Source organism: Lissotriton vulgaris, chromosome 1_1, assembly GCF_964263255.1.
Source record: "Lissotriton vulgaris chromosome 1_1, aLisVul1.2, whole genome shotgun sequence".
Lineage (NCBI taxonomy): Eukaryota > Metazoa > Chordata > Amphibia > Caudata > Salamandridae > Lissotriton > Lissotriton vulgaris.
In genome coordinates this window covers 1,046,797,206-1,046,824,501 of record NC_141685.1, presented here as the reverse complement: position 1 = coordinate 1,046,824,501, position 27,296 = coordinate 1,046,797,206, and the positions used below count along the sequence as shown (strand labels likewise).

Below are 27,296 nucleotides of genomic sequence, written 5' to 3'. Positions count from 1 at the left end.
GAGGTGTCAGGTTGAGATTTGAAGAATATTTAAATATAGTACTAATTTTAAGAGGTCTTGTTTAAAAATAAGGGCATTAAGAGTCTGAGGAAGTCCTGCACACTCCAATTCGCTTTTGTTTACTTTTTGAGCTTGGGTTTATAGACTTAACATTTTATTTATTTATTTATTTATTAGGTTTGAAGGTTGTTTCTTGCTTCTGTAAAGTTTGTTCCATGTTGACCACCCAACCCTTATGGAAACAGACAACATGAGCAAAGATATATATTTATTTTATTTATCTCTCTGCATGGATTTGTTTGGGGACAGTGGACAAACTGTTTAATATAGTTTATCCAAATGCAGACATCCCAACAACACCTCCACTCCCCATATCTTAACATCATGGACACTGGTGCATACCTTCATGCTTTAACTCACAAACATCTAGGCACAGTTCAAGGTCACAATTTCATAAACATCTTTCTCCACTCCTGGCCTCATCTCATAAACATCTCTGTACGTTATCGTTTCTGAAAGTTCCAAGTATTTTTGCACACTGTCAAATATTAATGTCAGCTGTATCACAAAACGCCTCGCCAAAAACCTTCAACTCTCAATGTCACAAACATAAGGTGTCCATCTGTGCCTGTTCATTTTCATACTTAAAGAAGACTTTTAAATGGGGCAGCTGTACACTGAGGAACGTGCCTGCAATGTCCCAGAAACAGGGCAGTGCCATTACGGCATAAACCAATTTTTGGTTTCTGGACTGATGGCAAGCATCTTGTAACTCTGACCTACATGATCCATAAAAATAAAATGTAAAGATCCGGTTTCACACTTTCCCAACATGTCCATCTTGGTACATAGCCTGTAACGGTGCGGGAACATATCCCTGCATCAGACAAAATCACCTCTGTAGGATCCTCTCCAACCGATTTGAGTGATTCCTCTCCATCAGTCACAGGCCGACAAGCACCATGCAGCAGCTAAACAGGAGTCACCTGAGAGCCAGTGAATAAAAACCAAGCCAGGGAACTGTGCAGTGGCTGCTGTCAGGTGGCCTTCACATCTGGGTGGCTTTTGAGTTTATGGAACTTGACACTGTCAAGCTTTTCAAAGGGCTTGCCGCAGTACTCGCAGGTGAAGTTGTAATGCACCTCAGCGGTGTGCTTCTTCATGTGCCAGTTGAGGGAGGCACGCTGTCGACATTGGTACCCGCAGATCTCACATCTGGGAGGGAGGGAAGAGAAGCCAGGATGAGGAAGTTAATTATGAAGCAAACCACAGCAACTGCTACAGCATGACTTCTGCATGCAGCACAAGCACAGTATTGGAATACAGTCAAAGATACATCTTGAAAAACCACTCAAGTGTTGCTGTGCTCCAACAACCTCTTTAAACAATGTCTTGATCGGAGCAGGACAAAATGCAACTTAGCACAATCTCTTCAGTAAACTCTCAATTTTAGTATATTTGTGCTAAGCAGACTCAACCAATGTCCTCCCCCTCCGATACTCCTAATTATGGACATAAAATACTCTCATCAATGTGTTCATGGGCTGTCAATTCTCCTTGAAACTCTCCATGAGTCTGCTATGCTGTCCTCGACTAACAAGCAATGAAGTCCTCATTCTCTCTTGTCATCTATATCAACCGAGGAAATTTGCCAATGGGAAAAAGATCCACCTGTTCAGGATGTGATGTTCCAAGGAAAATAATGGATGTGCGGAACGGGTAAAGATGATCACGTAAGTCACTCAGTCACCTCTTTCACTGCTTGCTGGAATGCTCAGTAGAGACTACATTAAAGTTCAAATCTTTGCTCAGCTCCTATGATTGCACTCTTGTACAAGATTTCTGAATTTGCTAATTTAGTTACCTCTAATACTACAAATGTAAGATAGACCCATGCATTTTACCAGCTTTTCTGTTAATTACTTATTTGTTAATAATATTCCCTTTACAGTGTGCTGTCACTTGCAGACTAGCATACTGTGATTTACAGCCACCTTTTTGGAACAAGCATTTGCAATGCAATAGGTCTCGTATTAGGAAAGTTTGAGCTATTGGTTTTGTAAATGACAATTTTTTTTATTTATGTGTTGTTTTTGAAAATAGCTAAATTAATAGCTTTGTCATTAACAATGCCAATAGTTATAACTTTCGCATATGTGACACCTATAGCATTTGTAATGCAATATGTGTCGTATTTACGTGACTTAGATGTATTGATATTGCAAATAACAATGGCTTTTAATTTTTTAAAATAATTAATACTTAAATAAAAATGATTGTAATTTATAATGGCAATATAATAAACTTTTGTAAATAACTTTTGTGAAGATTATGTTCAGTGACGAAAATCCAAGAACAGAAGTGAAATATTAACATTTTTTTGTGACATTTGTAATAAAGCTTGAAACGTTGAGAGAACATATTTGAACTAGTGATGCTGTGGTTGCGCTGAGTGATGCCGTGGTTGCGCTGAGTGATGCTGTGGTTGCGCTGAGGGATGCTGTGGTTGAGCTGAGGGATGCTGTGGTTGAGCTGAGTGGTGCTGTGGCAGTGCTGAGTGGTGCTGTGGCGGTGCTGAGCGGTGCTGCGGTGGTGCTGAGGGATGCTGTGGTGGTGCTGAGGGATGCTGTGGTGGTGCTGAGTGATGCTGTGGTGGTGTTGAGTGATGCTGTGATGGTGCAGAGTGATGCTGTGGTGGTGCAGAGTGATGCTGTGGTGGTGCAGAGTGATGCTGTGGTGGTGCAGAGTGATGCTGTGGTGGTGCTGAGTGATGCTGTGGTGGTGCTGAGTGATAATGTGGTGGTGCTGAGTGATAATGTGGTGGTGCTGTGGTGGTGCTGTGGTGATGCTGAGTGGTGCTGTGGTGATGCTGAGTGGTGCTGGTGGTGCTGTGGTGGTGCAGGGTGGTGCTGTGGTGGTGATGAGTGATAATGTGGTGGTGCTGAGTGATAATGTGGTGGTGCTGAGTGATAATGTGGTGGTGCTGAGTGATAATGTGGTGGTGCTGAGTGATAATGTGGTGGTGCTGAGTGGTGCTGTGGTGGTAATGTTGTGGTGGTGCTGAGTGATGTTGTGGTGGTGCTGAGTGGTGCTGTGGTGGTGCTGAGTGGTGCTGCTGAGTGATAATGTGGTGGTGCTGAGTGATAATGTGGTGGTGCTGAGTGGTGCTGTGGTGGTGCTGAGTGATAATGTGGTGGTGCTGAGTGATAATGTGGTGGTGCTGAGTGATGCTGGGGTAGCGCTGAGTGATGATGTGGTGATGCAGAGGGCAGAAAGTCACAACAAACGAGTCTAACAGAGGGCATAAAAACAAGGGAAAAACGAGTCTAACAGACTTAGATGTATTGATATTACAAGTAACAATGGCTTTTAATTTTTTTAAATAATTAATACTTAAATAATTTATTTAATTTGTAATGGCAATAGCTTAAACTTTTGTAAATAACTTTTGTGAAGATTATGTTCAGTGTTTTATATTGTGACGAAAATCCCAAAACAGAAGTGAAATATTAACATCTTTTTGTGATTTGTAATAAAGTTTGAAAGCTTGAAACATTGAAAGAACATATTCGAACCAGTGATGCTGTGGTGGTGCTGAGTGATGCTGTGGTTGCGCTGAGTGATGCTGTAGTTGCGCTGAGTGATGCTGTGGTTGCGCTGAGTGATGCTGTGGTTGCACTTAGTGATGCTGTGGTTGCGGTGAGAGGAGAGTTGTGAGAGGGGAGAGTGGTGAGAGGGGAGAGTGGTGAGAGGGGAGGGTGAGGAGAGGGGAGCGGGACGAGAGGAGAGAGGTAGGAGGGTAGAGAGTAGATAGGAGAAGAGAGGTGAGAGAGAATAAGAGAGGGGAGAGAGGAGAGTAAGGAGAGGGGAGAGTGAGGAGAGGGTTGAGTGAGTAGAGGGTTGAGTGAAGAGAGGGTTGAGTGAGGTGAGGGTTGAGTGAGGTGAGGGGAGAGGGGATATGGAGAGGAGCGAGGGGAGTGAGGAGAGAGGGGAGTGAAGAGACAGGGTAGTGAAGAGAGAGGGGAGTGAGGGGAGAGGGAGGGGAAAGAGGGATTGGAGAGTGAGGAGAGGGGAGAGTGAGGAGAGGGGAGAGTGAGGAGAGGGGAGAGTGAGGAGAGGGGAGAGGGAGGGCAGAGGGGAGTGAGGGGGAGAGAGGGGAGAGTGTTGGGAGGAGAGTGGTGAGAGGGGAGAGTGGGGATAGTGAGGATAGTGAGGAGAGGGAGGTGAGAGAGGGAGTGGAGAGTGGTGAGAGTAAGGACAGCTATTCAGAGTAAAGGTTTTAGGCAGATTACTTCTACCGCAAAGTATATTCTTGCAATCTACTAGAAACATAAGTTAGTTGATTCGCTTGTACATTGACAAACCTTATATCGGGTTAAATAGAGACCCGGGTGAAAGGGCGGAGCAGGCATTAACATTTTTGCAAAGTCCTCCTCCCAAGTGCTTGCTCTGCTGGTATATGATAATAGCTGGGATGAATTAAGGAACCTATTTTATTCCACCTGCTGCCACAAATCGCATATCTCACTAAACAACATTAGTGGGCAGCCGGGAATGTTGTGTGCTTTATTTAAAGCCCTTGTACCTATGGATTTCTCAGGTTGAATTAGTATGAAACGTTCACTGCCAGTCTTTCACAGCAAGAGGGCGGCAGAGACTGGACTAAATATCAAATGAAATGTTCACCAAATGAAACTAACTCCATGTTTAAACATGTTAAGCCCCATTGGTGAAACATTGCACTAATGCACATGTGTGTAAGGCGCGTGTGAAGTAGCAGAGATACACAAAGCGAAAAACGTCTAAATGCTGTATGGGTAAGTCATGCAAAATTAGTAGAACTTTACTGGTAGGTGACATCAGGTGAGTTCGTGCCATGGGTATGATGGCATGTACATATTATACAAGTGCCCAGTAAAAGTTCAAAGGGCAATGTCATAAGAGTGAAACTGAGCTCACACACAGTTATAACTTTGTGGCTTTTATGCATTTCTCACACTTATCAGTACATACAAGACTTTGAAATATCCACTGTAAGAAGACATCGACTTCCATATTATTGACAAATTAAACAGAAGAGGAGCAGGAATATCAGCACTCTCCTGTGACGTATCCCTTATCGGGAAGAGGGGCCATGTCATTAAAAGAAATATAGGAAAGGGGGGCGGGGGTAATAATATTGACTCAAGTTTAAAAAGTGAATCATGAGGAATACATACGCCTGTGTTAAGAAGCGGGCAGAGGTCAGACATGCTGAGCAAAATCCGGGCCTTCAAGAGGTATATATTTACTAAGGATTGCGTGGGTGCTGGCGGGTGCTTTAGTAAATATACCCCTAGGTGCAAACTGCGAGGCACCGGCTGTAGTGTCTAGCTGGAGAGACGAAAACATGAACACAGCGTGGTGTTGAGTACAACAGAGTGGGCAGTTGATCTGTTACTAGCAAATAGGACTGAGAGGGAAGAAAGGGGGAAAGACAGAATTAAAGCTTGATAGGAAGAAGTGAAGTGTGAATGGCTGAGAAGAGGAAAAGAAGGCAGAAGGCTAATGGGAGGAAAGGAGAGAGAAGGACCGAGGAAGAAAACTGACGGAGACAGAGGGAAGGAAAAAAGGGCCAAGGGAAGGATAACTAGGCGAGAATGACCGGAATACGGAAAATGATGCGGAAGGGGGGAGGAAAAAAGAGGGACACCTATTAAAGGCATGAAAGGGATTGAGAAAGACTAAATGGATAAAATGAAGGGTGAGAGGAGGAGAAGCGGCAGAAGAGCTAAGGGTAGGTGAAGGAGAGGTTTGGGAGGTACAATTAGGGAGGAATAGGGGAGAGTAAGGGTGACGAGACGCACGGGGAGCAGCAGCCTTTGATGTGCCGGCCGGCCGTGGGCAGTGAATAATTAGGGGAGAAGAAATGCCAGCCTGAGGCAGAGCACACACTGGGGGAAGCTTCAGATAGATTTTAAGCCCCATTCGTTAAACATTGCACTAATGCACATGTGTGTAAGGCGTGTGTGAGGTAGCAGAGATACACAAAGCGAAAAAAAACGTCTAAATGCTGTATGGGTAATTCATGCAAAATTAGTAGAACTTTACTGGTAGGTGACATCAGGTGAGTTTGTGCCATGGGTATGATTGCATGTACATATTATACAAGTGCCCAGTAAAAGTTCAAGGGGCAATGTCATAAGAGTGAAACTGAGCTCACTCACAGTTGTAACTTTGTGGCTTTTATGCATTTCTCACACTTATCAGTACATACAAGACTTTGAAATATCCACTGTAAGAAGACATCGACTTCCATATTATTGACAAATTAAACAGAAGAGGAGCAGGAATATCAGCACTCCCCTGTGACGTATCCCTTATCGGGAAGAGGGGCCATGTCATTAAAAGAAATATAGGAAAGGGGGGCGGGGGTAATAATATTGACTCAAGTTTAAAAAGTGAATCATGAGGAATACATACGCCTGTGTTAAGAAGCGGGCAGAGGTCAGACATGCGGAGCACAATACGGGCCTTCAAGAGGTATATATTTAGTAAGGATTGCGTGGGTACTGGCGGGTGCTTTAGTAAATATACCCCTAGGTGCAAACTGCGAGCCACCGGCTGTAGTGTCTAGCTGGAGAGACGAAAACATGAACGTCTAGGTATGGGAAGATATGAATGTTGTCCCTTCTCAGGTGTGCTGCTACTACTGCTAGACACTTTGTAAACACTCGAGGTGCTGTAGTTACTCCGAAAGGGAGTACTTTGAATTAGTAGTGTTGACCTTCTAGTACAAATGGAAGGTACTTTCTGTGAGATTGATGGATAGGAATGTGGAAGTAAGCATCCTTGAGATCTAATGTGGCAAGGAAGTCGCCTTGTTTTAACAACGGCAGAACTTGTAGTGTGACCATATGGAAATGGTCGGATTGTATGTACAGGTTCAGGGGCCTTAGATCTAGTATAAGTCTGAGGGACCCGTCCTTTTTGGGTATGAGAACGTTTATGGAGTAAACTCCCGTGTTTTGATGGTGTTTTGGGACAGGTTCTATTGCATTCTTTTGTAACAGAGATACAACCTCTTGTCTTAGAAGTATGAGATGTTCCTGTGACGTGGGACGTTGTCTGGGTGGTATTGTTGGAGGAGTGGAAGTGAGCTCCAGGCAATAACCTGACTGAATTATTTGTCTTACCCACCTGTCTGTGGTGATGAAGTTTCAGACAGGTTGGAACTGTTGCAAACTCCCCCGACAGGAGTGGAATGGTCTGGGGGGATGCAAGGGAAGTCACTGTTTGGGAGTAGAGGCATTGCGGTTGTTGCTGCCTCTGCCTCTTATTGTTGTTACCTCGATATCCTCCTCTGTAATACCCTCTGCTGGGTGAGGTTTGGGTGGGAGCTTTATAAGAAGAGGAGGTTTTGTCAGTTTGAAACCCTTTAGATGCGCCTCTATATGAGGAGCAATGAAAGGACGCTCTATGGGTCTGCGTTTGTAAAGCTCCCATGGATTTTGCCATATCTATATCTTTTTTCATCTTATCTAGTGCACTATCAACTGTTGGACCAAAGAGATGTTGTTGGTCAAAGGGTTGATTTAAAATATTGGCCTGTACTTCTGGTTTGAAGTCAGAGATGCGTAGCTATGCATGTGTACACAAAAGAACTCCGGTATTTATTGCTCTAGAGGCTGTGTCTAATGCACAGCGGATTGAGGTATTTGTAATAACCTTGCCTTCTTGTATTAGATCAGAAGCCCTGGTTTTATATTGCTCAGGTAAATGTTGCATGAGTGATTCTAACTCATCATAATGAGCTCGATCATATCTCGCTAACAAAGCTTGAGTGTTAGCAATTCTCCAGACATTGGCTGCTTGTGAGATGGTGCGTTTCACTAAAGCATCTAAAAGCTTAGACTCTTTATCAGGGGGTAGGGCGTCCCGTTGTCTGCGAGTGTGAGAAAGTGGCTCTATATATCCTGGACCAAGATATGGTACAGGGTGTATAGAGTCCACAAACTCCAGAGGTATAACAGAAGTTAAAGCTAGGTGTAACCCTACTTTCTAAAGTGGTAGCTTGATTGAGCAGTAAGGCAGTACCAGAGGACAGTGTAAAGCATTTGTTGTACAGACTCAGTCAGCAAAAGGTTTCACAGACCCAAATACTGAACTCCAGGCCAATTGTTTTTATATCAAAGATATAGTTGTTTTATTTTTAGAACCAACATATACTGTTGGTATAATAAATATACTGTTCTCAATATGAGAGTTCTCAGATGAGTACTTTGCAGAAAGGCAAGAAATGTTGTAAACACAATAGGTACAGGGGTTGCAGTAGGCAACACAATTCTAAACACAATTTAGCATTGAGCTCAATGGGGTTTTCTATATAAATACAGCTGATTACTTTGTAAATTACTCTGGTAGTTCCAGGACTGGACCCTAGATTCAGAGATGGGATCTAAGCTGAAAACAGTTTAGTAAAAACGTTTTTGTTATAGCAGTGATTTTTAAGGAATATAAAGCTATTTTAAAAGTTCACACTTAAAAACTTTTCAATGAAAAACTGGCAATGTTATCCAATGGGAGAAAATCCAGGTTACAGTTAAATTATGATCTTGTTATTTTTGTAATCCAGTACTGGGCTCCTAGGTCTAGTACTGGGCACCGAGGTCCAGCACTGGGGTCTCAACTTAAAAGAGGTAAGTAATTACGTTTCAGAATTTGGTACAATTTTTAAAGAATATTTCAAGTTTTCAAAAGTAGACACTTGGAAGAAATTTCACAGAAAAGCACACAATGGATTCTTATGGAGAAAGGAATATGCTACTTACCAGTATGCATCTGTTCTTGGCATAGAGGGCTGCAGAGTGGTACATTATGAATAGATCGCCATCTGGTGTTGGGCTCGGATGATTGCACTTTGTTTTTCTCTTGGAGAGTCTTTTGTATGTTGGTGACTCCTCCCTTAGTTGGTAGTGCGCATGGGCATCGGCTCCATCCTTAGATTGTTTTGCCATAGTAGGGTTAGATGGAGTAGTATAGTAGAATACAGATAAGAGTGCCCATGTAAGTGTATCTAAATAAGATAATGTTGGAACAGACACAGGTTTCCGGGGAGGCTGGGAGGGCATGTACCACTCTGCAGCCCTCTATGCCAAGAACAGATGCATACTGGTAAGTAGCATATTCCGTTCGAGGCATATGGGCTGCAGATGGTACATTATGAATAGACTATACAGCAGTTCTCTCCCTAGCGGTGGTCGCCCGTGTCTGTTGCAACTGTCTGAAACAATGTTTTTAATACTGCTTGTCCCACTCTAGCTTGTTGTGTTGCATGCACATCAACACAATAGTGTTTTGTGAAAGTGTGCGGTGTAACCCAGGTAGCCGCTTTGCATATGTCATCTAGTGGAATGTTTCCCAGAAATGCCATAGATGCTCCTAGTTTACGTGTAGAGTGAGCTCTAGGAGGAACAGTTAATGTTCTCTTTGCCTTTAAGTAGCATATTTGAATGCATTTTACAATCCATCTGGCAATGCCCGCTTTGGAGATGGGATTGCCTTTATGTGTGGGAGAAAACGCAACAAATAGCTGTTTTGTCTTTCTGAAAGTTTGTGTTCTCTCTATATAGTACAATATGGCCCTCCTAACATCCAGTGTATGTAGGGCTCTTTCCGCTACTGTTTGTGGTTTTGGAAAGAAAACCGGTAATTCCACTGACTGATTGATGTGGAATGCTGAGATAACCTTTGGTAAGAATTTTGGGTTTGTTCTAAGAACCACTTTATTTTGGTGTAGCTGCATAAATGGTTCTTGAATCGTAAAAGCCTGCAGTTCACTTACTCTTCTAAGTGACGTGATAGCTATGAGGAAGGCCACCTTCCATGTGAGGAATTGTATTTCACACCTATGCATAGGTTCAAAGGGTGGCCCCATTAGTCTGGTAAGCACTATGTTGAGATTCCAGACTGGGGAAGGTGGTCTTCTTGGTGGAATGACTCTTTTGAGTCCTTCCATGAAAGCTTTAATTGCTGGTACTTTAAACAGTGACAGGTGTTGCCTGTTTTGTAGGTATGCCGCTATGGCTGCTAGATGAACCCTAATAGAGGTATATGCTAGATTACATTGCTGTAAGTGTAATAAATAGCAAATGATTTGTTTAGTGGATGCGTCCAGAGGGTTGATGTGCTTACTGTTACAGTGTATAGCAAACCTCTTTTTTGCTGCATAGCATGCTCTCGTGGTAGGACGTCTTGCCTGTTTAATGATTTCCATGCATTCTGGTGGTAAATCTAAATACCCAAACTCTATGACCTCAGGAGCCAGATCGCTAGGTTCAGTTGTTTGGGATCTGGGTGCATTATTTCTCCATGGTTCTGTGTAAGATGCATGGGTAATAACCTTAGCTTTTGATGTGGTACTTGTGAGAGTTGTAGCAGCGTGGTGAACCACGGCTGTCTTGCCCACGTGGGTGCCACTAGTATCATTGTCATTGAGTGTTGCTGCAGTTTCCTCACCAGTAATGGAATTAGTGGTAGAGGAGGGAACGCGTAAGCAAATTTGTTGGACCAATTTATCCACAGTGCATTGCCCTGGGACCTTTGGTGTGGGTACCTGGATGCGAATTGTTTGCATTTTGCGTTCTGATGATTTGCAAACAGATCTATCTCTGGTTGCCCCCATTTTTGGAAGAATGGCTGTAGTATTTGGTCGTGCAGTTCCCATTCGTGAACTTGTTCTGACTGTCTGCTATTTGATTTTGAATTCCTGGTAGGTGCTGCGCTAACAGGTAGATTTTTTGAGGAATGGCCCATCTCCATATGTCCTGTGCTAGTTTGGACAGTTGGAGAGAGTGTGTCCCCCCCTGTTTTTGAATATAATACATTGCAGTCATGTTGTCTGTTCTGATCAGGACTGCCTTGTTTGTTATTTGCATTTGGAAAGCTTTTAGTGCTAGAAATATTGCCAATAGTTCCAGGTAGTTGATGTGCAGTTTCTTTTGCTGCGCACTCCACTTCCCCTGTACTGTGTATTTGTCCATATGCGCTCCCCATCCGGAGAGCGATGCGTCCGCTGTTATTATTACTTGTGGAATTGGCTCTAGGAACGACCGTCCCTTGGAAATGTTTTCTGTGTTCCACCACTTCAGAGAGCGATACGTCCGGTCGTTTACCAACACCAGATCTGTAATCTGACCTTGAGCCTGATTCCACTGTGTCGCTAGACACTCTTGTAGTGGGCGCATTTGTAGTCTGGCATGTGGTATTAGCAGTATGCAAGAGGACATCATGCCTAATAGTTGCATAAACACTCGTGCTGGTAGTGAGTGTTGTGGTTGAAATCTTTGTATTAACCCGACCATTGTCTGTACTCTGATTGGGTTGGGGTATGCTATTGCCTTTTCTGTGTCTACTGTAGCCCCCAGGTATTGCTGGATCTGGTTTGGTTGCAGGTGTGATTTTTTGTAGTTCACCGTAAACCCTAAGTGGTGCAGCAGTTGAATTGTCTTCTGTGTGTTGTGAAGACATTCCTCCTTTGATTTGGCCTTTATTAGCCAATCGTCCAAGTATGGGAAGACATGTATTTGTTGTCTTCTTAGGTGTGCTGCCACCACAGCTAGGCATTTTGTGAAAACTCTCGGTGCTGTTGTGACACCGAACGGAAGGACCTTGAACTGGTAGTGTTGTCCTTCTAACACAAACCTTAGGTATTTTCTGTGGGCTTTGTGAATTGGGATATGAAAGTAAGCGTCTTTTAGATCCAGTGTAGAAAGAAAGTCCCCTTTCTTCAGTAAAGGGAGTACTTGTTGGAGCGTGACCATGTGGAAATGTTCCGAATTTATGTAAGCATTGAGAGGTCTGAGGTCTAATATTGGTCGTAGGGACCCGTCCTTTTTGGGGATCAGGAAGTATAGAGAGTATACTCCTGTTCCTTGTTGATCCTTTGGGACCTTCTCTATTGCATGCTTTTGTAGAAGTGCTAGCACTTCTTCTCTTAACAATGTCAGATGATCTTGACTCATTGGACGCTGTTTGGGGGGGATGTTTGGTGGGGTAGCTGTGAGTTCTAGGCAATAACCATGTTGGATAATTTGTCTCACCCACTTGTCTGACGTGATGTTTTCCCAGACAGGTAGGAACTGTGATAGACGTCCCCCGACCGGTGTTATGTGGTCTGGGGGGAGATCTATGAAGTCACTGTTTTGGTGTTGAGGCGTTGCGGTTGTTATTATTTCCGCGGCCTCTACCCTTATTGTTGTTACCTCTGTAATTACCTCTTGAATTACCTCTGGGTGATGTTGGTGTGAAAGATGTGGATTGCTGATTTGTTCCTGTGTTTTTTGAGCCCCCTCTATAGGTGGATCTACGAAAGGAACCTCTGTGCGTTGGCTGTTGCAATGCTCCCATTGACTTAGCCGTTTCTGTATCTTTCTTCATCTTTTCTAATGTCTCGTCTGTACTTGAACCAAACAATGTCTTCTGATCAAATGGTCTGTTCAGTAGGGCTGTTTGAACTTCTTGTTTGAATCCTGAGATTCTAAGCCACGCGTGCCTTCTTAGCATGACACTAGTGTTAATAGACCTTGCTGCAGTGTCTGCTGCGTCTAATGCACACTTAATGGAAGTATTTGTTATTATTTTCCCTTCCTGTATTAATTGGTCTGCCTTCTTCTGATGTTCTTTTGGAAGATGTGTGAGAAGTTTTTCTAACTCATCATAATGTGCCCTGTCGTAACGTGCGAGTAGTGCTTGTGTATTAGCTATACGCCAGCTATTCGCTGCCTGTGATGCTACTCTTTTGCCTGATGCATCTATTAACTTTGACTCTTTATCTGGTGGAGGAGCCTCTCCTGTAGATAATGAATTTGCTCTTTTACGAGCGTTTGAGACCACCAGCGAGTCTAGAGGTACATGCCCTCTAATAAATATTGGGTCCTTTGGAGCCGCTTTGTATTTCTTATCGATTCTTGGGTTTAACACCCTGGCTCTCACTGGGTTTTCGAATATCTCTTCTGTATGAGTGAGAAGACCCTTTAGCATAGGAAGAGTACCTGATGTTCTCTGTGCACTAGGTAGAGTCTCTAACAAGAAATCCTCTATCTGAGGTTCTGTGTGCATATCTAGTTTGTGATATTTTGCTGCCCTATTAATGAGCTGCACAAAACCTGTGTTATCATCAGGTGGTGAAGGCTTTGAGGGGTATAGCTCTGGGTCGTTGTCCTCATCTGACCCTACATCGTAATTTTCCCATGGATCTTCCTCCTCTTGGATAGATTCGTCATCCCCTTGAGGTTCTCCCTCCCCTATGTCACTGTCTACATCTGACTGAGGTGTAGATGGTCTTGGTGTGGAGGGTGTAGGAATATGTGGCCTATTGTGAGGAATAGGAGAAGAGGGTGTGTCTCTAGGACGAGGAGAAGCAGGAGGAGTTATGTTCGTCCCCATTGTTCTCTTTTTTGAAGGAAGAGGTTTATCTTCTGACTGTTCACTCTTTCTCTTCTTCGTGACCACTTTCCCAGTCTGTGGGTCAATAAACAAGATCTTTTGTTTGGGATCTGTTTGTTGCTCTTGAATCGGTACCGAGGGTCCTGGTTCCGAGAGCTGTTTTTGTTTTCTATCTTCTTTCGACACCGAATGTCTGCTCGATTCCGACTTTTTGGGTATCGAGTGTCTTTTGGGCGATACATCATATTTCTTTTTCGACATGGAGTGTTTCGATACCGAGCTCTCCTTTGTATGCAGCCTCGGTGTCGAAGTCGATGACGCCCTTTTCTCGGATCCGACGTGGTGGGATTCCGAGTGTTTCGGTTTCAGTTTCGGTTTTGTTGCCGGGCCCGAAGGCGGGGCGTCGGAAACTTTTTTCAGCGGTTTGACCGGGCCCGAGGGCGGGGTCGTTACCGCACGGGGTCGGTTTTTCGGTAAGGGGACGTCGTCACTCACGGTTTGTTGCTCGAAGAGTTCTTCAACCTCCGACTGGTCCCCTTCCGACCCCGACTGGTCCTCTTCTTCCTCGATTTGTTCGTCTCCGAACAGCTCCGGGATTGCCTCCGCCTGCATTCTGGAAGCCTCGTGTCTTCGAGCTCGACGATTTCTAATCGTTAGCTTGGAGGAGAATGCTGCGCAGGCTTCGCAGTCCCTGGATTCGTGTTCAGGCGATAGACAGAGGTTGCACACCTCGTGTAGGTCCTTGTGTGGGAACTTAGCACCACACGATGGACATTTCTTGAATGGAGTCCTTTCCATGGACTCCGGGCTTGACTGCATCGAGAAAGGTCTCCTGTTCTTCGACGTAGATCCAAGTTTTTCTCTTCTATTTTGAATTTGTAACGCGTCGGAATGGAAAAGAACGCGTTCGCTAACAATACCGTCGAATTGGAAAGGGAATACGCGCCTAAAAATCACTTTCTTCTGAAGTTGATCTGGAGCGTCTCGATCTTCATCCGAACCCGATGGCGGAAAAAAACAATCTAAGGATGGAGCCGATGCCCATGCGCACTATCAACTAAGGGAGGAGTCACCAACATACAAAAGACTCTCCAAGAGAAAACCAAAGTGCAATCATCCGAGCCCAACACCAGATGGCGATCTATTCATAATGTACCATCTGCAGCCCATATGCCTCGAACATTCAAGTTACTAGTAAACCCGACTAGGATTACTTTTGCGGTTCAGTACTGGCTACAAGATGCAGTACTCGCTTCTCTCCTGATCACAGGTGAGTACTTCGGAATTCGGTTGATTTTATGGTAATATTTTAAGTTTTCAAAACTTCACACTTAGAAGATTTTTCGAGTCAAACCAGTCAATGTTATCCAATGGCAGGTAAGTGAGTTACCGGTTTCCAGGTGAGCACTCGGCTGGGGAAGTTAGGGTTCTGGGCATAGACTCTGGGGTCCCCCGGGGTAAGGCAGGTGCAGTTGGTTCACCCCCAGCGGCACAGGGGCGGCCGGGTGCAGAGGTAGTTAGGCCCAATGTTATCCAATGAGGGGCAGGGGGCCTCCGGTTGGTGGCTGCTGGCTAGCAGGCCACGCGGCTGTGGGAGCTGGGCTCCTGGTCACTTGCTCAGGGCAAATGGGGAAGTTGGATAGGGCACAGGTTGCGCTGCCAGGGGCACTCGGGTGGCTGGGTGCAGGGTGACTTTGAGCCGTCGGGCACTCAAGGTTATTCATTGGGAAAGGTAAAAAGGGAACAAAGGCTGCTGACTCGGGGACTGTGATTCTTCAGGTGCGACCACCACTTCGAGAGGTAAGTTGGGATCCTGGAGAAGAGGTAGGTACCCCAAAGGGAGGCAGAGGGGGTCGCAGGGCGTCGGGTGCAGGGGTGTCTTTGGGTGTCAGGAAATCTTACCCTCGGCTGGTCGCGGTTGGAGGGGTCCCTGGTTCTGAGACTGTAGGCGTCTTCTGGTTCGACGAGGAGGGTCTATGGGCACTGGACTTCGGGTCCCAGTCGCCGGAGGGACGTCCTCGTGGTCTTGGACCACCCGGGCATAGGCCGGGCTCAGCGGGTGCCGAGTGGGGAGGTCTTGAGCTTCCAGGCTGGCACCAGGGGTTGGTTGTTGAAGCAGAGCCTCTACTTATGGGAGTCCCAGTCTTTAAGAGGGTAAAGGTAGGCAGGTCCTCCGGGTGTCCCAAGGTTGTTGTCAGCAGGAGTCGCCGGGATGAAACCGGAGCAGGTTCCAGGATCAACAGGCCGGTAAGGCTGGGGCCAAGTCAGTGGGTGTCGTCCTGTTGTTAGCAGCTGCAGGGCGGGTCTTCTTCTTGACCTTCTTCCTTCTTTTCTTATCGAGATCTCAGGAAGGAAGGTTTAGGGTGCCCCTAGATACTAAATTTAGGGGCATTACAGGTAGGGCAAGGGCAGGGACCAATGGGTCCCTGTCCTGGGGTGAGGACACCCCTAGCCTGCTCCTCTCCTGTGGGAGGGGGGTAGGAGCCTAGCTGTGATTGGGCAGGGGTCCCCATCTTCAAGATGGCCGGAGTCCGGTGTTGTGCTTCACCTCGCCTCTCCACCTGAGGGGTGGGGTTGGCACCCCGCCTTCCTGACGTGGGGTTTCCCGACAGTCTTGCCGCCAAAGTGGGGGTTGGAACTGGTAGGGTGCAGTTGCTGAGTACAGCAAATGGTCTGGAGAAGCTCACAGAGGCGGCATGCCTTTGAAGCTTCCCCCTGCCCATCCTGGGGGAGGAGACCTAGCACCTCGCCCAGGATGTGCCTTGTTGCAGGCCCAGGAGAGCGGGGGGCTCTCCACCCGGGAGTCCAGCAACAGGTCTGCTGTGTGGCAGCCTCTGCAGCCACTAAGACCAGACGTGGATTGTAGGTTAGGTTTTTAGGCGGCATCTCTAAGATGCCCTCTGGTGCATTTTATACTAATTTGACATCAGTGCGGGTTTAATGTGCTGAGAAGTTTGGTACTAAACTTGTCAGTCTTCAGTGGAGTCATTATGGTGCTGTGGAGTTCGTAATGGCAACCTCCCAGCACCATATACTCTTAATGGCATCACTGTACTTAAAGTGCCCAGGAATGGCTCTGGGTACTGTAGGGGCATGGGACACAGGGCTCATGCACCTGTGCCCACACCACTGGCATAGGGCGCCCAGCTAGAGGGGTGACTGAAGTATGCCAGGGCAGTGGGTTCTGTGGGCATGGCACACAGGGATGTGTGACATGTCGACTCTCTGTTTATTTCTGTACCTAGACACTCAGCCTGCAAAGGCAGTGTGTGGGTATCAGGGTACAGGGCCCCTAGGGGTCTTCTCTGGTCACCAGGCTCTGGGCACCTAGGGTACCACTTACTAGGTGGCCAGAGATGCCAATTGGGTTTTGTTTCAATACAGCTTTAGGGAAGGAACACAGGCCCTGGGAACCTGGTTGGCAGGAGCCCAGGGCACACTCAGTCAAAGCACATCAGCAGTTCACCAAAAAGTGGAGGCATACCAATGGAAGAAAGATGGCACTTTCTCACAGCGAGTTAGCTCTTTTTCTCGCATTTGATACTACCAATGAGTCTAATGGCAGCTGACCTTTGATATATGCTGGGTCAGTTGGAGGCGCTTTATACTTTTTTTCCAGTCTGGGGTTAATTACCCTGGCTCTGACGGGGTCTTTAAACACATCCGAGCCCGATGGCGGAAAAAAACTATCTGAAGATGGAGTCGATGCCCATGCGCACTACGATCTACATGAGGAGTCATCCAACAGACAAAGACTTTCCAAGACAAAAACTGCAAATGCTACTTACCAGTATGCATCTGTTCTTGGCATGTAGGGCTGCTGACATTCATATCTGTGCATAGATCGCCGCCTAGTGTTGGGTCCGGATGATTGCACATTGTTGTCCTGGAAGAGTCTTCGAAGTATCACGAGATAGGTGGCTCCTCCCCTGGACTACAGTGCGCATGGGCATCGCCTCCATCCCCAGATTGTTTTTAGCCATTGGCAGAGATGGAGTGAACTATGTGAGTGATGACCATGCTATGAGCATATATATATATATGAATACTGCAGCTGCTACAGGCGCCGGGGAGGAGGTATGAATGTCAGCAGCCCTACATGCCAAGAACAGATGCATACTGGTAAGTAGCATTTGCAGTTCGAGGCATGTGGGCTGCTGAATTCATATCTGTGCATAGAATACATAGCAGTCCCCCTCTTATCGGCGGCCGCCCGTGCCAGCTGCAGCAGTTTGAAAAAGTGTTCTGAGAACAGCCTGACCAACAGCTGCCTGCTGTTTAGAGTGCACGTCTACACAGTAATGTTTAGTAAAAGTGTGTGTGGTAGACCATGTGGCTGCTCTACAAATATCCTCTAAGAGAATGTTCCCAAGGAAAGCCATAGAGGCCCCCAATTTTCTGGTGGAGTGGGCTCTTGGTGGAATAGTGAGAGTGCGTTTAGCCTTAGCGTAACAGATCTGAATACATTTTACGATCCACCTAGCGATACCAGCTTTGGAAATAGCATTACCCTTGTGGTGTGAGGCAAATGCAACGAAAAGTTGCTTGGTCTTACGAAAATCCTTTGTCCTGTCAATGTAGTACATTAAGGCTCTTTTAACGTCAAGGGTGTGGAGCATCCGCTCCGCCAGCGACTCAGGGTTTTGAAAAAACACTGGCAACTCAATTGTCTGGTTTATGTGGAATTGAGATACAACCTTGGGTTGAAATTTAGGGTTAGTGCGGAGCACCACCCTGTTAGCATGTACTTGGAAAAACGGTTCTTGGATGGTGAGTGCCTGCAACTCACTAACCCTCCGTAGCGGTGTAATTGCTACTAAGAAAGCCACCTTCCAAGTCAGAAACTGAAGCTCACAAGAGTGCAGTGGCTCAAAAGGAGGACCCATCAGCCTTGTAAGAACCACATTGAGGTTCCATTCTGGTGCTGGTGGTGTCCGTGGTGGAATGACCCTTTTGAGTCCTTCCAGAAATGCCTTGATAGCAGGAACCTTGAAAAGTGAAAGGTGTTGCCTATTCTGGAGGTATGCGGCCATAGCAGACAGGTGAATGCGGATGGAAGAATACGCCAAATTGCATTGGTACAGATGGAACAGGTAACAAATGATGTTCTGAATGGAAGCATAAAGCGGGTCAATGTCGTGGTTTACACAGTAAACGACAAACCGCTTCCATTTAGCCGCATAACATGCTCTAGTAGTGGGCTTCCTTGCCTCCCGAATGATGTCCATGCAATCGGGGGGAAGATTGAGGTAGCCAAACTCTAGGACTTCAGGAGCCAGATCGCCAGGTTGAGCTGTTGCGGATCTGGGTGCTGAATGTCGCCATGGCTCTGCGTCAGAAGGCTGGGTGTGAGATGAAGCCTTTGATGCGGTACCACGGAAAGTTCCAGAAACGTGGTGTCCCATGGTTGGCGAGCCCACGTTGGAGCAACCAGGATGAGAGTCATCGAGTGCTGCCTGAGCTTGCGCGCCACCAGCGGTATCAGAGGTGCTGGGGGAAAAGCGTACGCAAATCTGCCTGACCAGTTCATCCATATCGCATTGCCCTGCGATTGCGTGTGTGGGAACCTGGCGGCGAAGCTTTGGCATTTTGCGTTCTCCCTTGTGGCGAACAGGTCTATCTCTGGATGACCCCACCTTTGGAAGTACGGTTGGAGTACTGATGGATGTATCTCCCACTCGTGCATTTGGTGGCTGTGCCTGCTGAGCAGGTCCGCCATCTGATTGTCCTTGCCTGGGAGATGCTCCGCCATGAGGAATATGTCCCTCTGAATGGCCCACTTCCACATGCTCTGAGCCAGATGAGACAGCTGCGGAGAGTGTGTGCCTCCCTGTTTCTGAATGTAGTACATGGCCGTCATGTTGTCCGTCCGGATCAACACGACCTTGTTGCACAGATGTACTTTGAATGCCTTTAAGGCCATGAAGATCGCCATCAGTTCCAGTACATTGATGTGCATCTTCCTTTGCTGTAGTGTCCATAGTCCCTGCACTGTGTAGTGGAGTACATGCGCTCCCCATCCCTGGAGAGAAGCGTCCGTCGTCAGGATAATCTGTGGCACAGGCTCTTGGAACGGTCGGCCCTTGCAAAGGTTTTGTGGATTCCACCAATGCAGAGAGTTGTATGCCCGACCGCTCACCAACACTAGGTCTGTTAGTTGCCCGTGAGCCTGAGTCCACTGACGTGCCAGGCACCCCTGAAGCGGACGCATATGTAACCTCGCGTGCGGGACGATGGAGATGCAGGAGGCCATCATGCCTATCAACTGCATGAACACCTTCGCTGGAAGCGAGTGCTGAGGTCTGAATCGTTGGATCAGCGTCTGGATACTGGCGATTCTCACTGAATTTGGCTGCGCAGTGGCTTGCCACAGTGTCTATTGTCGCGCCCAGATACTGCCGTATATGGGCGGGTTGGAGATGGGATTTTGGGTAATTCAGCGAGAATCCCAGATCGTGCAGGAGATGAATGGTGCGGGACACGTGGTCGGCGCACTGCTGTTCTGACTTTGCCTGAATGAGCCAGTCGTCCAGATAAGGATAGACGTGGATGTTCTGGCGTCTTAGATGCGCCGCCACAGTCGCCAGACACTTTGTAAAAACTCTTGGCGCTGTGGTGACCCCGAAAGGCAGAATCCTGAACTGGTAGTGCTGGTCTTGAATTGTGAATCTGAGGTACTTCCTGTGTGAAGGATGCAGGGGAATGTGAAAGTATGCATCCTTGAGATCTAGCGTAGCCAGGAAGTCCCCCTGCCGAAGCAGAGGGAGAACTTGCTGCAACGTGAGCATATGGAAGTGTTCTGACAGAATGTACCAGTTGAGGGGCCTGAGGTCCAGGATGGGCCTGAGGGATCCGTCCTTTTTGGGGATTAGAAAGTACAGAGAGTAAACTCCTGATCCCCTTTCCTGCAGTGGCACGAGCTCTATTGCCCCTTTTTGCAGCATGGCTTTGACCTCCTGCTGCAACAAGTGCAAGTGCTCGCCGGACATAGGACGGCTTCTTGGAGGTATGTTTGGTGGAGTGGAAGTAAGTTCCAGACAGTAACCGTACTGGATAAGAGATTTGACCCACCTGTCCGTGGTGATGGATTTCCACGCGGGCAGGAACTGCTGGAGTCTCCCCCCGACCGGTGTTGTGTGGTCGGGGGGCAGTGACAAGGCGTCACTGTTTGTTGGTGGTGGAGGACCTGGAGCTGTTGTTTCCACGTCCTCTGCCTTTGACGTTGTTGCCCCTGTAGCCACCTCTACCCTTGTTGGTGTATGAGGTTTGGGTGTTGCTTTTAAAGTACTGCGTGGATTGTGATGCCTGACCCCTTGAGGTGCCTCCGTTACTGGAGCGGCGAAAGGAACCACCCCGAAACTGCTGGGATTGGAGGGCCCCCATAGACTTAGCAGTGTCCGTGTCTTTCTTCATCTTTTCAAGGGTTGCATCCACTTCAGGGCCAAACAGGTGGTCTGGATTAACTGTTTGATTTAAGATGGTTGTCTGTATGTCTGGTTTGAACCCTGATATTCTAAGCCATGCATGTCTACGCAGTAACACACTAGTGTTGATAGCCCTGGAGGCGGTATCAGCCACGTCCAGTGCACACTTAATGGAAGCGTTGGTGATTAGCTTCCCCTCCTGAATTAACATTTCAGCACCCTCTTTGTACTGATCAGGTAAGTGCTGCAGAAGTGTTTCTAGGGTGTCATAGTGCGCCCTATCGTAGCGTGCAAGTAGGGCCTGCGTGTTTGAAATGCGCCAAATATTAGCTGCCTGTGCAGCAATACGTTTTCCTGAGGCTTCAAAGATCTTCGATTCTTTATCTGGGGCAGGAGCATCACCCGTGGTTTGCGAGTTTGCCCGCTTGCGTGCGTTGGATACAACCAAAGAGTCCAGTGGCAAGTGTCCCTTGATGTACGTTGGATCAGTGGGCGCTGCCTTGTATTTTTGTCAATACGAGGATTGATGACCCGCGCCCGAGTGGGATCCTTGAAAACCCCAGGCGCGTGCTTCAGCACCCCCTTGAGCATAGGCAATGTCTTGACAGTCTTTTCAGCCACTGAGGTGTCAAACAGAAAATCGACATCCACTGGGTCCGCATGGAGGTCGACATCATGGTTAGCCGCAGCTCTCTCAGTCAGAGCGTTGAAGGCTGCTGAGTCCTCTGTTGGAGAAGTTTTTGCTGCAAAAAGTTGTGGTTCATGACCTGACTGAGGGTCCTCAGGGTCGCCTCCAGCAGACCAAGGTTCATTGACCTCCTCCGGATCCGAGTACGCTGGATAATTGTACTCGTCCTCCTCATCTCCGTCGCCTTCCCCAGCGATAGAGTGAGCTGGTGAGAGTTCTAAATTTTGTGGAGATGCAGGCTCCACAGGGGCAGAAGTACCCGCAGAGCCCAACTTCTTTTTGAGTGGAATACGAAAATGTTCCAACACCGGCTCCGGGGTGATCTTCCTTTTAAGGAGAGAGAGTTTGCCTGTGTTGGCGTCGATGATAACCTCTCGACGCTCCTCGTCCGCGAGTGGCTGGAGCCGAGGCTGCGACACCACCAATGATGCTTTCGGCGCCGACACCAGCTTCGAGGCCCGTGCTTTGGAGCGAAAGCCTTCGGCGTCGTCTTCGGCGGCAGCGTGAAATGGATTGGCGTCTGCGCCTTAGCCGGTTTCTGAGGAGGCTTCGGCACCACATCCGTCGGTCCGGGAGCCAATGCGTCCTTCCGAATACGTTGAAGGGACTCCGTGACCTTCTTGGTCAAGGACGGTGAGGGCTGGACTGGCTCGAGCGATTCCCCCGAGCCCGGAGTCGGGTCGGCGATCAAAGGCACGGTCTTCGGAGCCGACACATCACCACCCTTGGCCTTGTCGACCGGAATCGGCGCAGCCAGAGCTTCGGGGTCGTCTTGACGAGTCTTCGAGGCTCTTTTCGGGTCGTCGACCTTCTTCGGCGCCGACGCGGCCGCGTCGGTCGTCTTCGCCTTCGACACCGGGGTCTTCGGGTCGTCCATCTTAGCACGGCTCTTGATGTCGGCGGCCATTTTGGACGTCATAGGCGCTGAGGCCTTTGGAGCCTTTAGTTTCACCAGTGCGACTTTCACTTTCGGTTTCGACACCGCTGGTGTGGACCCTGATGGCTTCACTTTCGGTTTCTGTACCGGGAGTGGCGCATCACCAATGTCCGTGGCCGGGCCCGGAGGCAGGGCCGTGGGACGAGTAGTAAGGTCTTGGGTAAGGCCCGAAGGCGATCCCTCGACCTGGGCCGTATAATGGGGATTGACCCCTGAGTCAGTCTGAGGATGCTCCTCCTCTGAGCTATCCTCCACGGTGGCAATGGCCCCGTCGTCGTCCCCTACCTCACCGACGACTTCCTCAAATTCCTCGTCCCCCGCGTCGTAGTTGTCATCCTCCGACGCCGGGCTGGAGTCCGAAACTTGTAGGACGGTGTCGTCATCAACGTCTTCCTCAAAGATGTTGTCCGGCGGGGGCGCCGATAACTGAGCCTGGAGTCTAGCGGCCCTACGAAGCTTGAGAGTCTTCTTGCACCTGAACTTTGAGCAGGCCATACACCTGGCCTCATCGTGGTCCGGCGACAAACATTTATTGCACACTGGGTGCACGTCGAGGTGTGAATACTTTGAGGTGCACACCGGGCACCTCTTAAACGGAGTCCGTTCCATGTTGAGTAGTCTGGAGCGTCGTGTAGGCCCGTCCGCGCCGACAGCACGCGGAAGGGCAGCAAGTGTTCGGAGCCGATGAATAAACAAACCCGAACGAATGACAATACCGACGCAAACCCTAAAGACTTTTTGGTCTCAAGTTAGAAAAGTTAAACAACTATCGATTCCGACAGAGGGAACCGAAACACATCCGAACCCAATGGCGGAAAAAAACAATCTGGGGATGGAGGCGATGCCCATGCGCACTGTAGTCCAGGGGAGGAGCCATCTATCTCGTGATACTTCAAATACTCTTCCAGGACAACAATGTGCAATCATCCGGACCCAACACTAGGCGGCGATCTATGCACAGATATGAATTCAGCAGCCCACATGCCTCGAACAAAATGTAATCATCCGGGCTCACCACCAGATGATGATATATGCAACAGTGTGTGGTCTGCAGCCCATATGCCTCGAACCAAATGTTTTCAGGATGACAGGTTAATTGAGATGAAAGTCTGAAGGGACTTTAGCATTTCACTTAGGGTGTGTGCGAAAAGTCATCCTACTGTCCCTAAATTGCAAGAAAGGCTACTATATGGTAAGGGCTTGGACCTCTCTGACACGTCTGGCAGAGGACAAACCTACGAGGAGAGCACCTTACAGGAAAAAATTTAATATCCACTCTGTGAATGGGTTCAAACTGATGCTTCATAAGCTGTGAGAGAATAATGTTTAGTTGCCAGAGCGGAGGCAGAGTCCTAACTGGTAGAAAACCTCTAAACAGCCGTTTGAGAAATTGTTTCACTATTCTGGCAGACTATAATGACGGTAACTTGGGTGATCGTCTAAAGTTGGAGAGGGCCGTCAAATGGACCTTAATGGATGAGAGAGGAAGAAAGTGGAAGTACGTAGGCCTGTTGGCACCAGATGCAAAATAATTTCCACTTAAGCTGATAGGTTTTGTTTGTACTTTCTGCGCAGGCTCTGGACAGTATGTCCTTGCCGTCTGGTGAGATGTTTAGATGGGTGAATTCATTGTATTCAGGAGCCAGGCCGATAAATGAGGAGACCCGGGATCTGGATGAAGCACGTGGCCCTGGTTCATTGTTAATAGAGAAGGTATCGTCTTCAATTAGATTTAAGTTTCCTCCGAGAGGAGAAGCAGTTCCATAAACCAATGCTTGCATGGCGCCACTTGGGGGCTATAAGAATTATCCTGCGTGGTTTGGTCTTCATTTTATGAGGACTCTCAGAAGGAAAAGTATGAGAGGAAAGGTGCAAGCAATGCCAGCTTGCGAAGAACCAGCATTTCCAGCTCTGGCGGGTTCAAAGAGGTTGAGATCTGGTTTGCCCCACTGAGAGAAGATGTTTTTGAGTATTTTCTGATCCAGTTCCAACTTGTGGCATGAGGTCCTCAGCCTGCTGGGAGTGCCTGCTATTGTGTTCTGCTTTCCTAAGGAAGGTTCTGCTCGCAGATGCACTTAGTGGCAGATGGACCATTCCCAGGTGTTTTGAGCCTTCTGGAACAAGAGAGGTCAAGTCAACCTTTATTGTTAGATTAATTAAAATCATTACAATATGCAATGTGCTAGTCCAGAAAGGAGCTATCATTTGAAGAAAATCAAAGCAGTAAGCAAATGAAAAAGGGAACAATAAATTAGCTTAACATTTTATGGCATCAGCAAAAAAAAGCAACTTGTTGAAAGTGAGTGGCAGTTAAAGACATTGGCCTAGGACAGGAGATGTTATCTTGTACCACCCTGCTTGTTGATGATGTGCCTCGTGGCCGTATTGCCTATTCGGATTAGCACTTTCCTTGGAATGAAAACCTGCAAGGCTAGGTGCACTGCCTTGAGCTCGTGCATTTTGATATGGAAATGTCAATGAGACATCTGCCACCCGCCGCTGACCTGCAGGTCTTGAAGGTACACGCCTCATCCCTCTAGGAAGGCATTGATGATGATGGCTAGTGGAGAAGGTGAACTTAGGAACGAAAGGCCGACTGACAGATTTGTTTGTCACGTCCACCAGGATAGGGCTTTAACCATGGACGAAGTAACTAGGATGAGGTAGTCGAAAGACCCTCTGCCTCTACCCATTTGTCTGTCAAGTTCTCCAACGCATCCATAGACTGCAGAATGGAACTGGAGGGATGCATGATGATATCATCTCTAGGGAGGACTTGCTGAGGAAAACTGAAAGAAACCCTTTTCTTAGTACACATTTTGCTAAGGACATAAGCTTTAAATGCCTCTCTGATGTGCAGTATGCTTTTCTGAGAGTGGTATTGAGTGTTGCTCTCAAGAACTTTATGTTTCTTGATGGTTAGAGGCTTTTCTGGATTCAGTGTGAGGCCCAGCTTGCTGAATAGGGGTGTGCAGTCAGTTGTGGAGCTCTAAGCAGCCTGAATTGAAGGTGCCTTGACTAACCAATCGTTTAAATACAGGAACATCTGGTGTTTTTGTTTCCTCAAGAACGCTGCTACAGGTGCCAGACACTCTGTGAATATTCACAGGGCAGACTTCAGGCCAAAAGGAAGAACCCAGAACTGGTAATGGCTGCCGGATACTTTGAATCTTTGGAATTTCCTGTGCAATGGGTGTATGGCGATGTGAAAATATGTATCCAGGAGGTCGAGAGTAGACATATCATTTCCCTTGTTTAGGAGTATCAGAATATCCAGCAATGTTACCATGCAGAATGACTGCTTTTTGAGATAGGTGTTGAGACTTCTCATGTCTAGAATTGGTTGCCACTCTCAACTTTTTGCGGACCAAGAAGAAATGGAAATAGAATCCCTTTCCGTGTAGTGATGCAGTAACTCTTTCTATCACCCCCTTCTTTTTTTTAACACACTTTATTAATGACTGCAATATGACAAGTGCAATAACAGGGTGATTAATTCGGTACAATCTTTTCCAATTATAACAATCCCCTTAATCAAACTACAAAAATATTTTGTTCTCGTCAGGATACATGTTGTCAAAGGACAATCAAGACCCACCCAAGTAAAACCAACGTTACCATTTGAGAAATTGACAAATTACACCCTTAGTGACAGTACAGTGGTGTGCATTTTTCATATATCTAACAGGAACTTATACCAACCCCCTACACCCCCCCCCCAACTCACCCCTTCCCCCTCCTGGTCTGTCTTGTCTCAGCTTCCTTAATACCTGTGGTAATTCTATACCTAGTCCTCTTGCTAAAGGGTACAATGTCCAGAATGAAGTTGCCATGTCTTGAGCCAACAGGGCCTACTACTCGAAAAACACTCAACGCCTGTGTGTATTACTGGGACTTAGCCTCTTGTGTGGGGGATAGTGCGAGTGTTTCCAATACAATCAACATGGCTTCCCAATCCAGTGCTATAGGTTGCCTCCTCAGACCACTCTCCTCTTCTTTTGGGAGAGCAGCCATACCCCATTGCAGCATATCTGCCTGCCACACGGCAACGAATGGGATCTGGGGGACTTCCATCTCATCGTCAAAGCCCTGATCGCTATAATTAGTGCAAGATCTAGGAATCTCAGACGAACTTTTTGCATCCCTGAGCGTCTACGCAGGTCCATAAGGCAGAGTAAGGCCTCGTCTGGGACCGGCAGTTGTGTCACTGTAGTTAGGGACCGGCGAACACCACCCTAGTATTCCCGTAGTCGAGGGCAAGACCACATCATGTGAATAAAGTACGCCTCGTCCCCGCTACAACGGGGGCAACAATGAGGGGAGTTCCGGAACATACGATTTTTTGGGGGTAAGATATGATCTATGGAGTACCATCGTCTAGATTAATTTAAGTTGTGCATTACGCAATACTCTTTTGGGGTGTTCTAACATACTCTTCCATGCTCTATCCGTGATCTCGGTCCCAGAATCATCTGCCCAGTGTGCCCTAAGGGATGTGAGCGGAGTCGCTGCATGTGCCTGGATCCCAGTTTACAGCCAACGTACCAAATGACCGCCAGGTCCCATATAATATAAAAGGTGTACTAATTTGTGTTGTGTGGGTTCGTTCCTCTTCGGGGCCCATGTGGTTCTAATGGACAAGTTACTTACCTTCTGTAACGATATATCTGTAAGAAACAGTAGTAAGTATTAGATTCCTTACCTTAGAATATCCCTAGGCGTGAGACTGGATCCGGAAAGTTTTGCGTAGCAGAACCCCTGCGCGTGGTAGGGGTCGTCCGCGGCTCCGCGTCCGTCGTCGTTGGCGCTGTGATGACGTCGG

General features: G+C 47.4%; 1 protein-coding gene across 4 annotated transcripts in view; it reads right to left on the bottom strand.

Annotated features, from left to right (window-relative positions):
- Positions 1 to 256: 256 nt before the first annotated feature.
- The window catches only part of ZNF653 (zinc finger protein 653), a 161,740-nt gene continuing 134,700 nt past the window's right edge, over positions 257 to 27,296 (bottom strand). For all 4 annotated transcript variants that reach the window (XM_086962640.1, XM_086962657.1, XM_086962649.1 and 1 more), the window contains exon 9: positions 257 to 1,215. In XM_086962640.1, the coding sequence (XP_086818766.1) occupies positions 1,038 to 1,215 (178 nt within the window). In that variant the 3' untranslated portion in view covers positions 257 to 1,037. The remainder of the gene's footprint in view (positions 1,216 to 27,296) is intronic.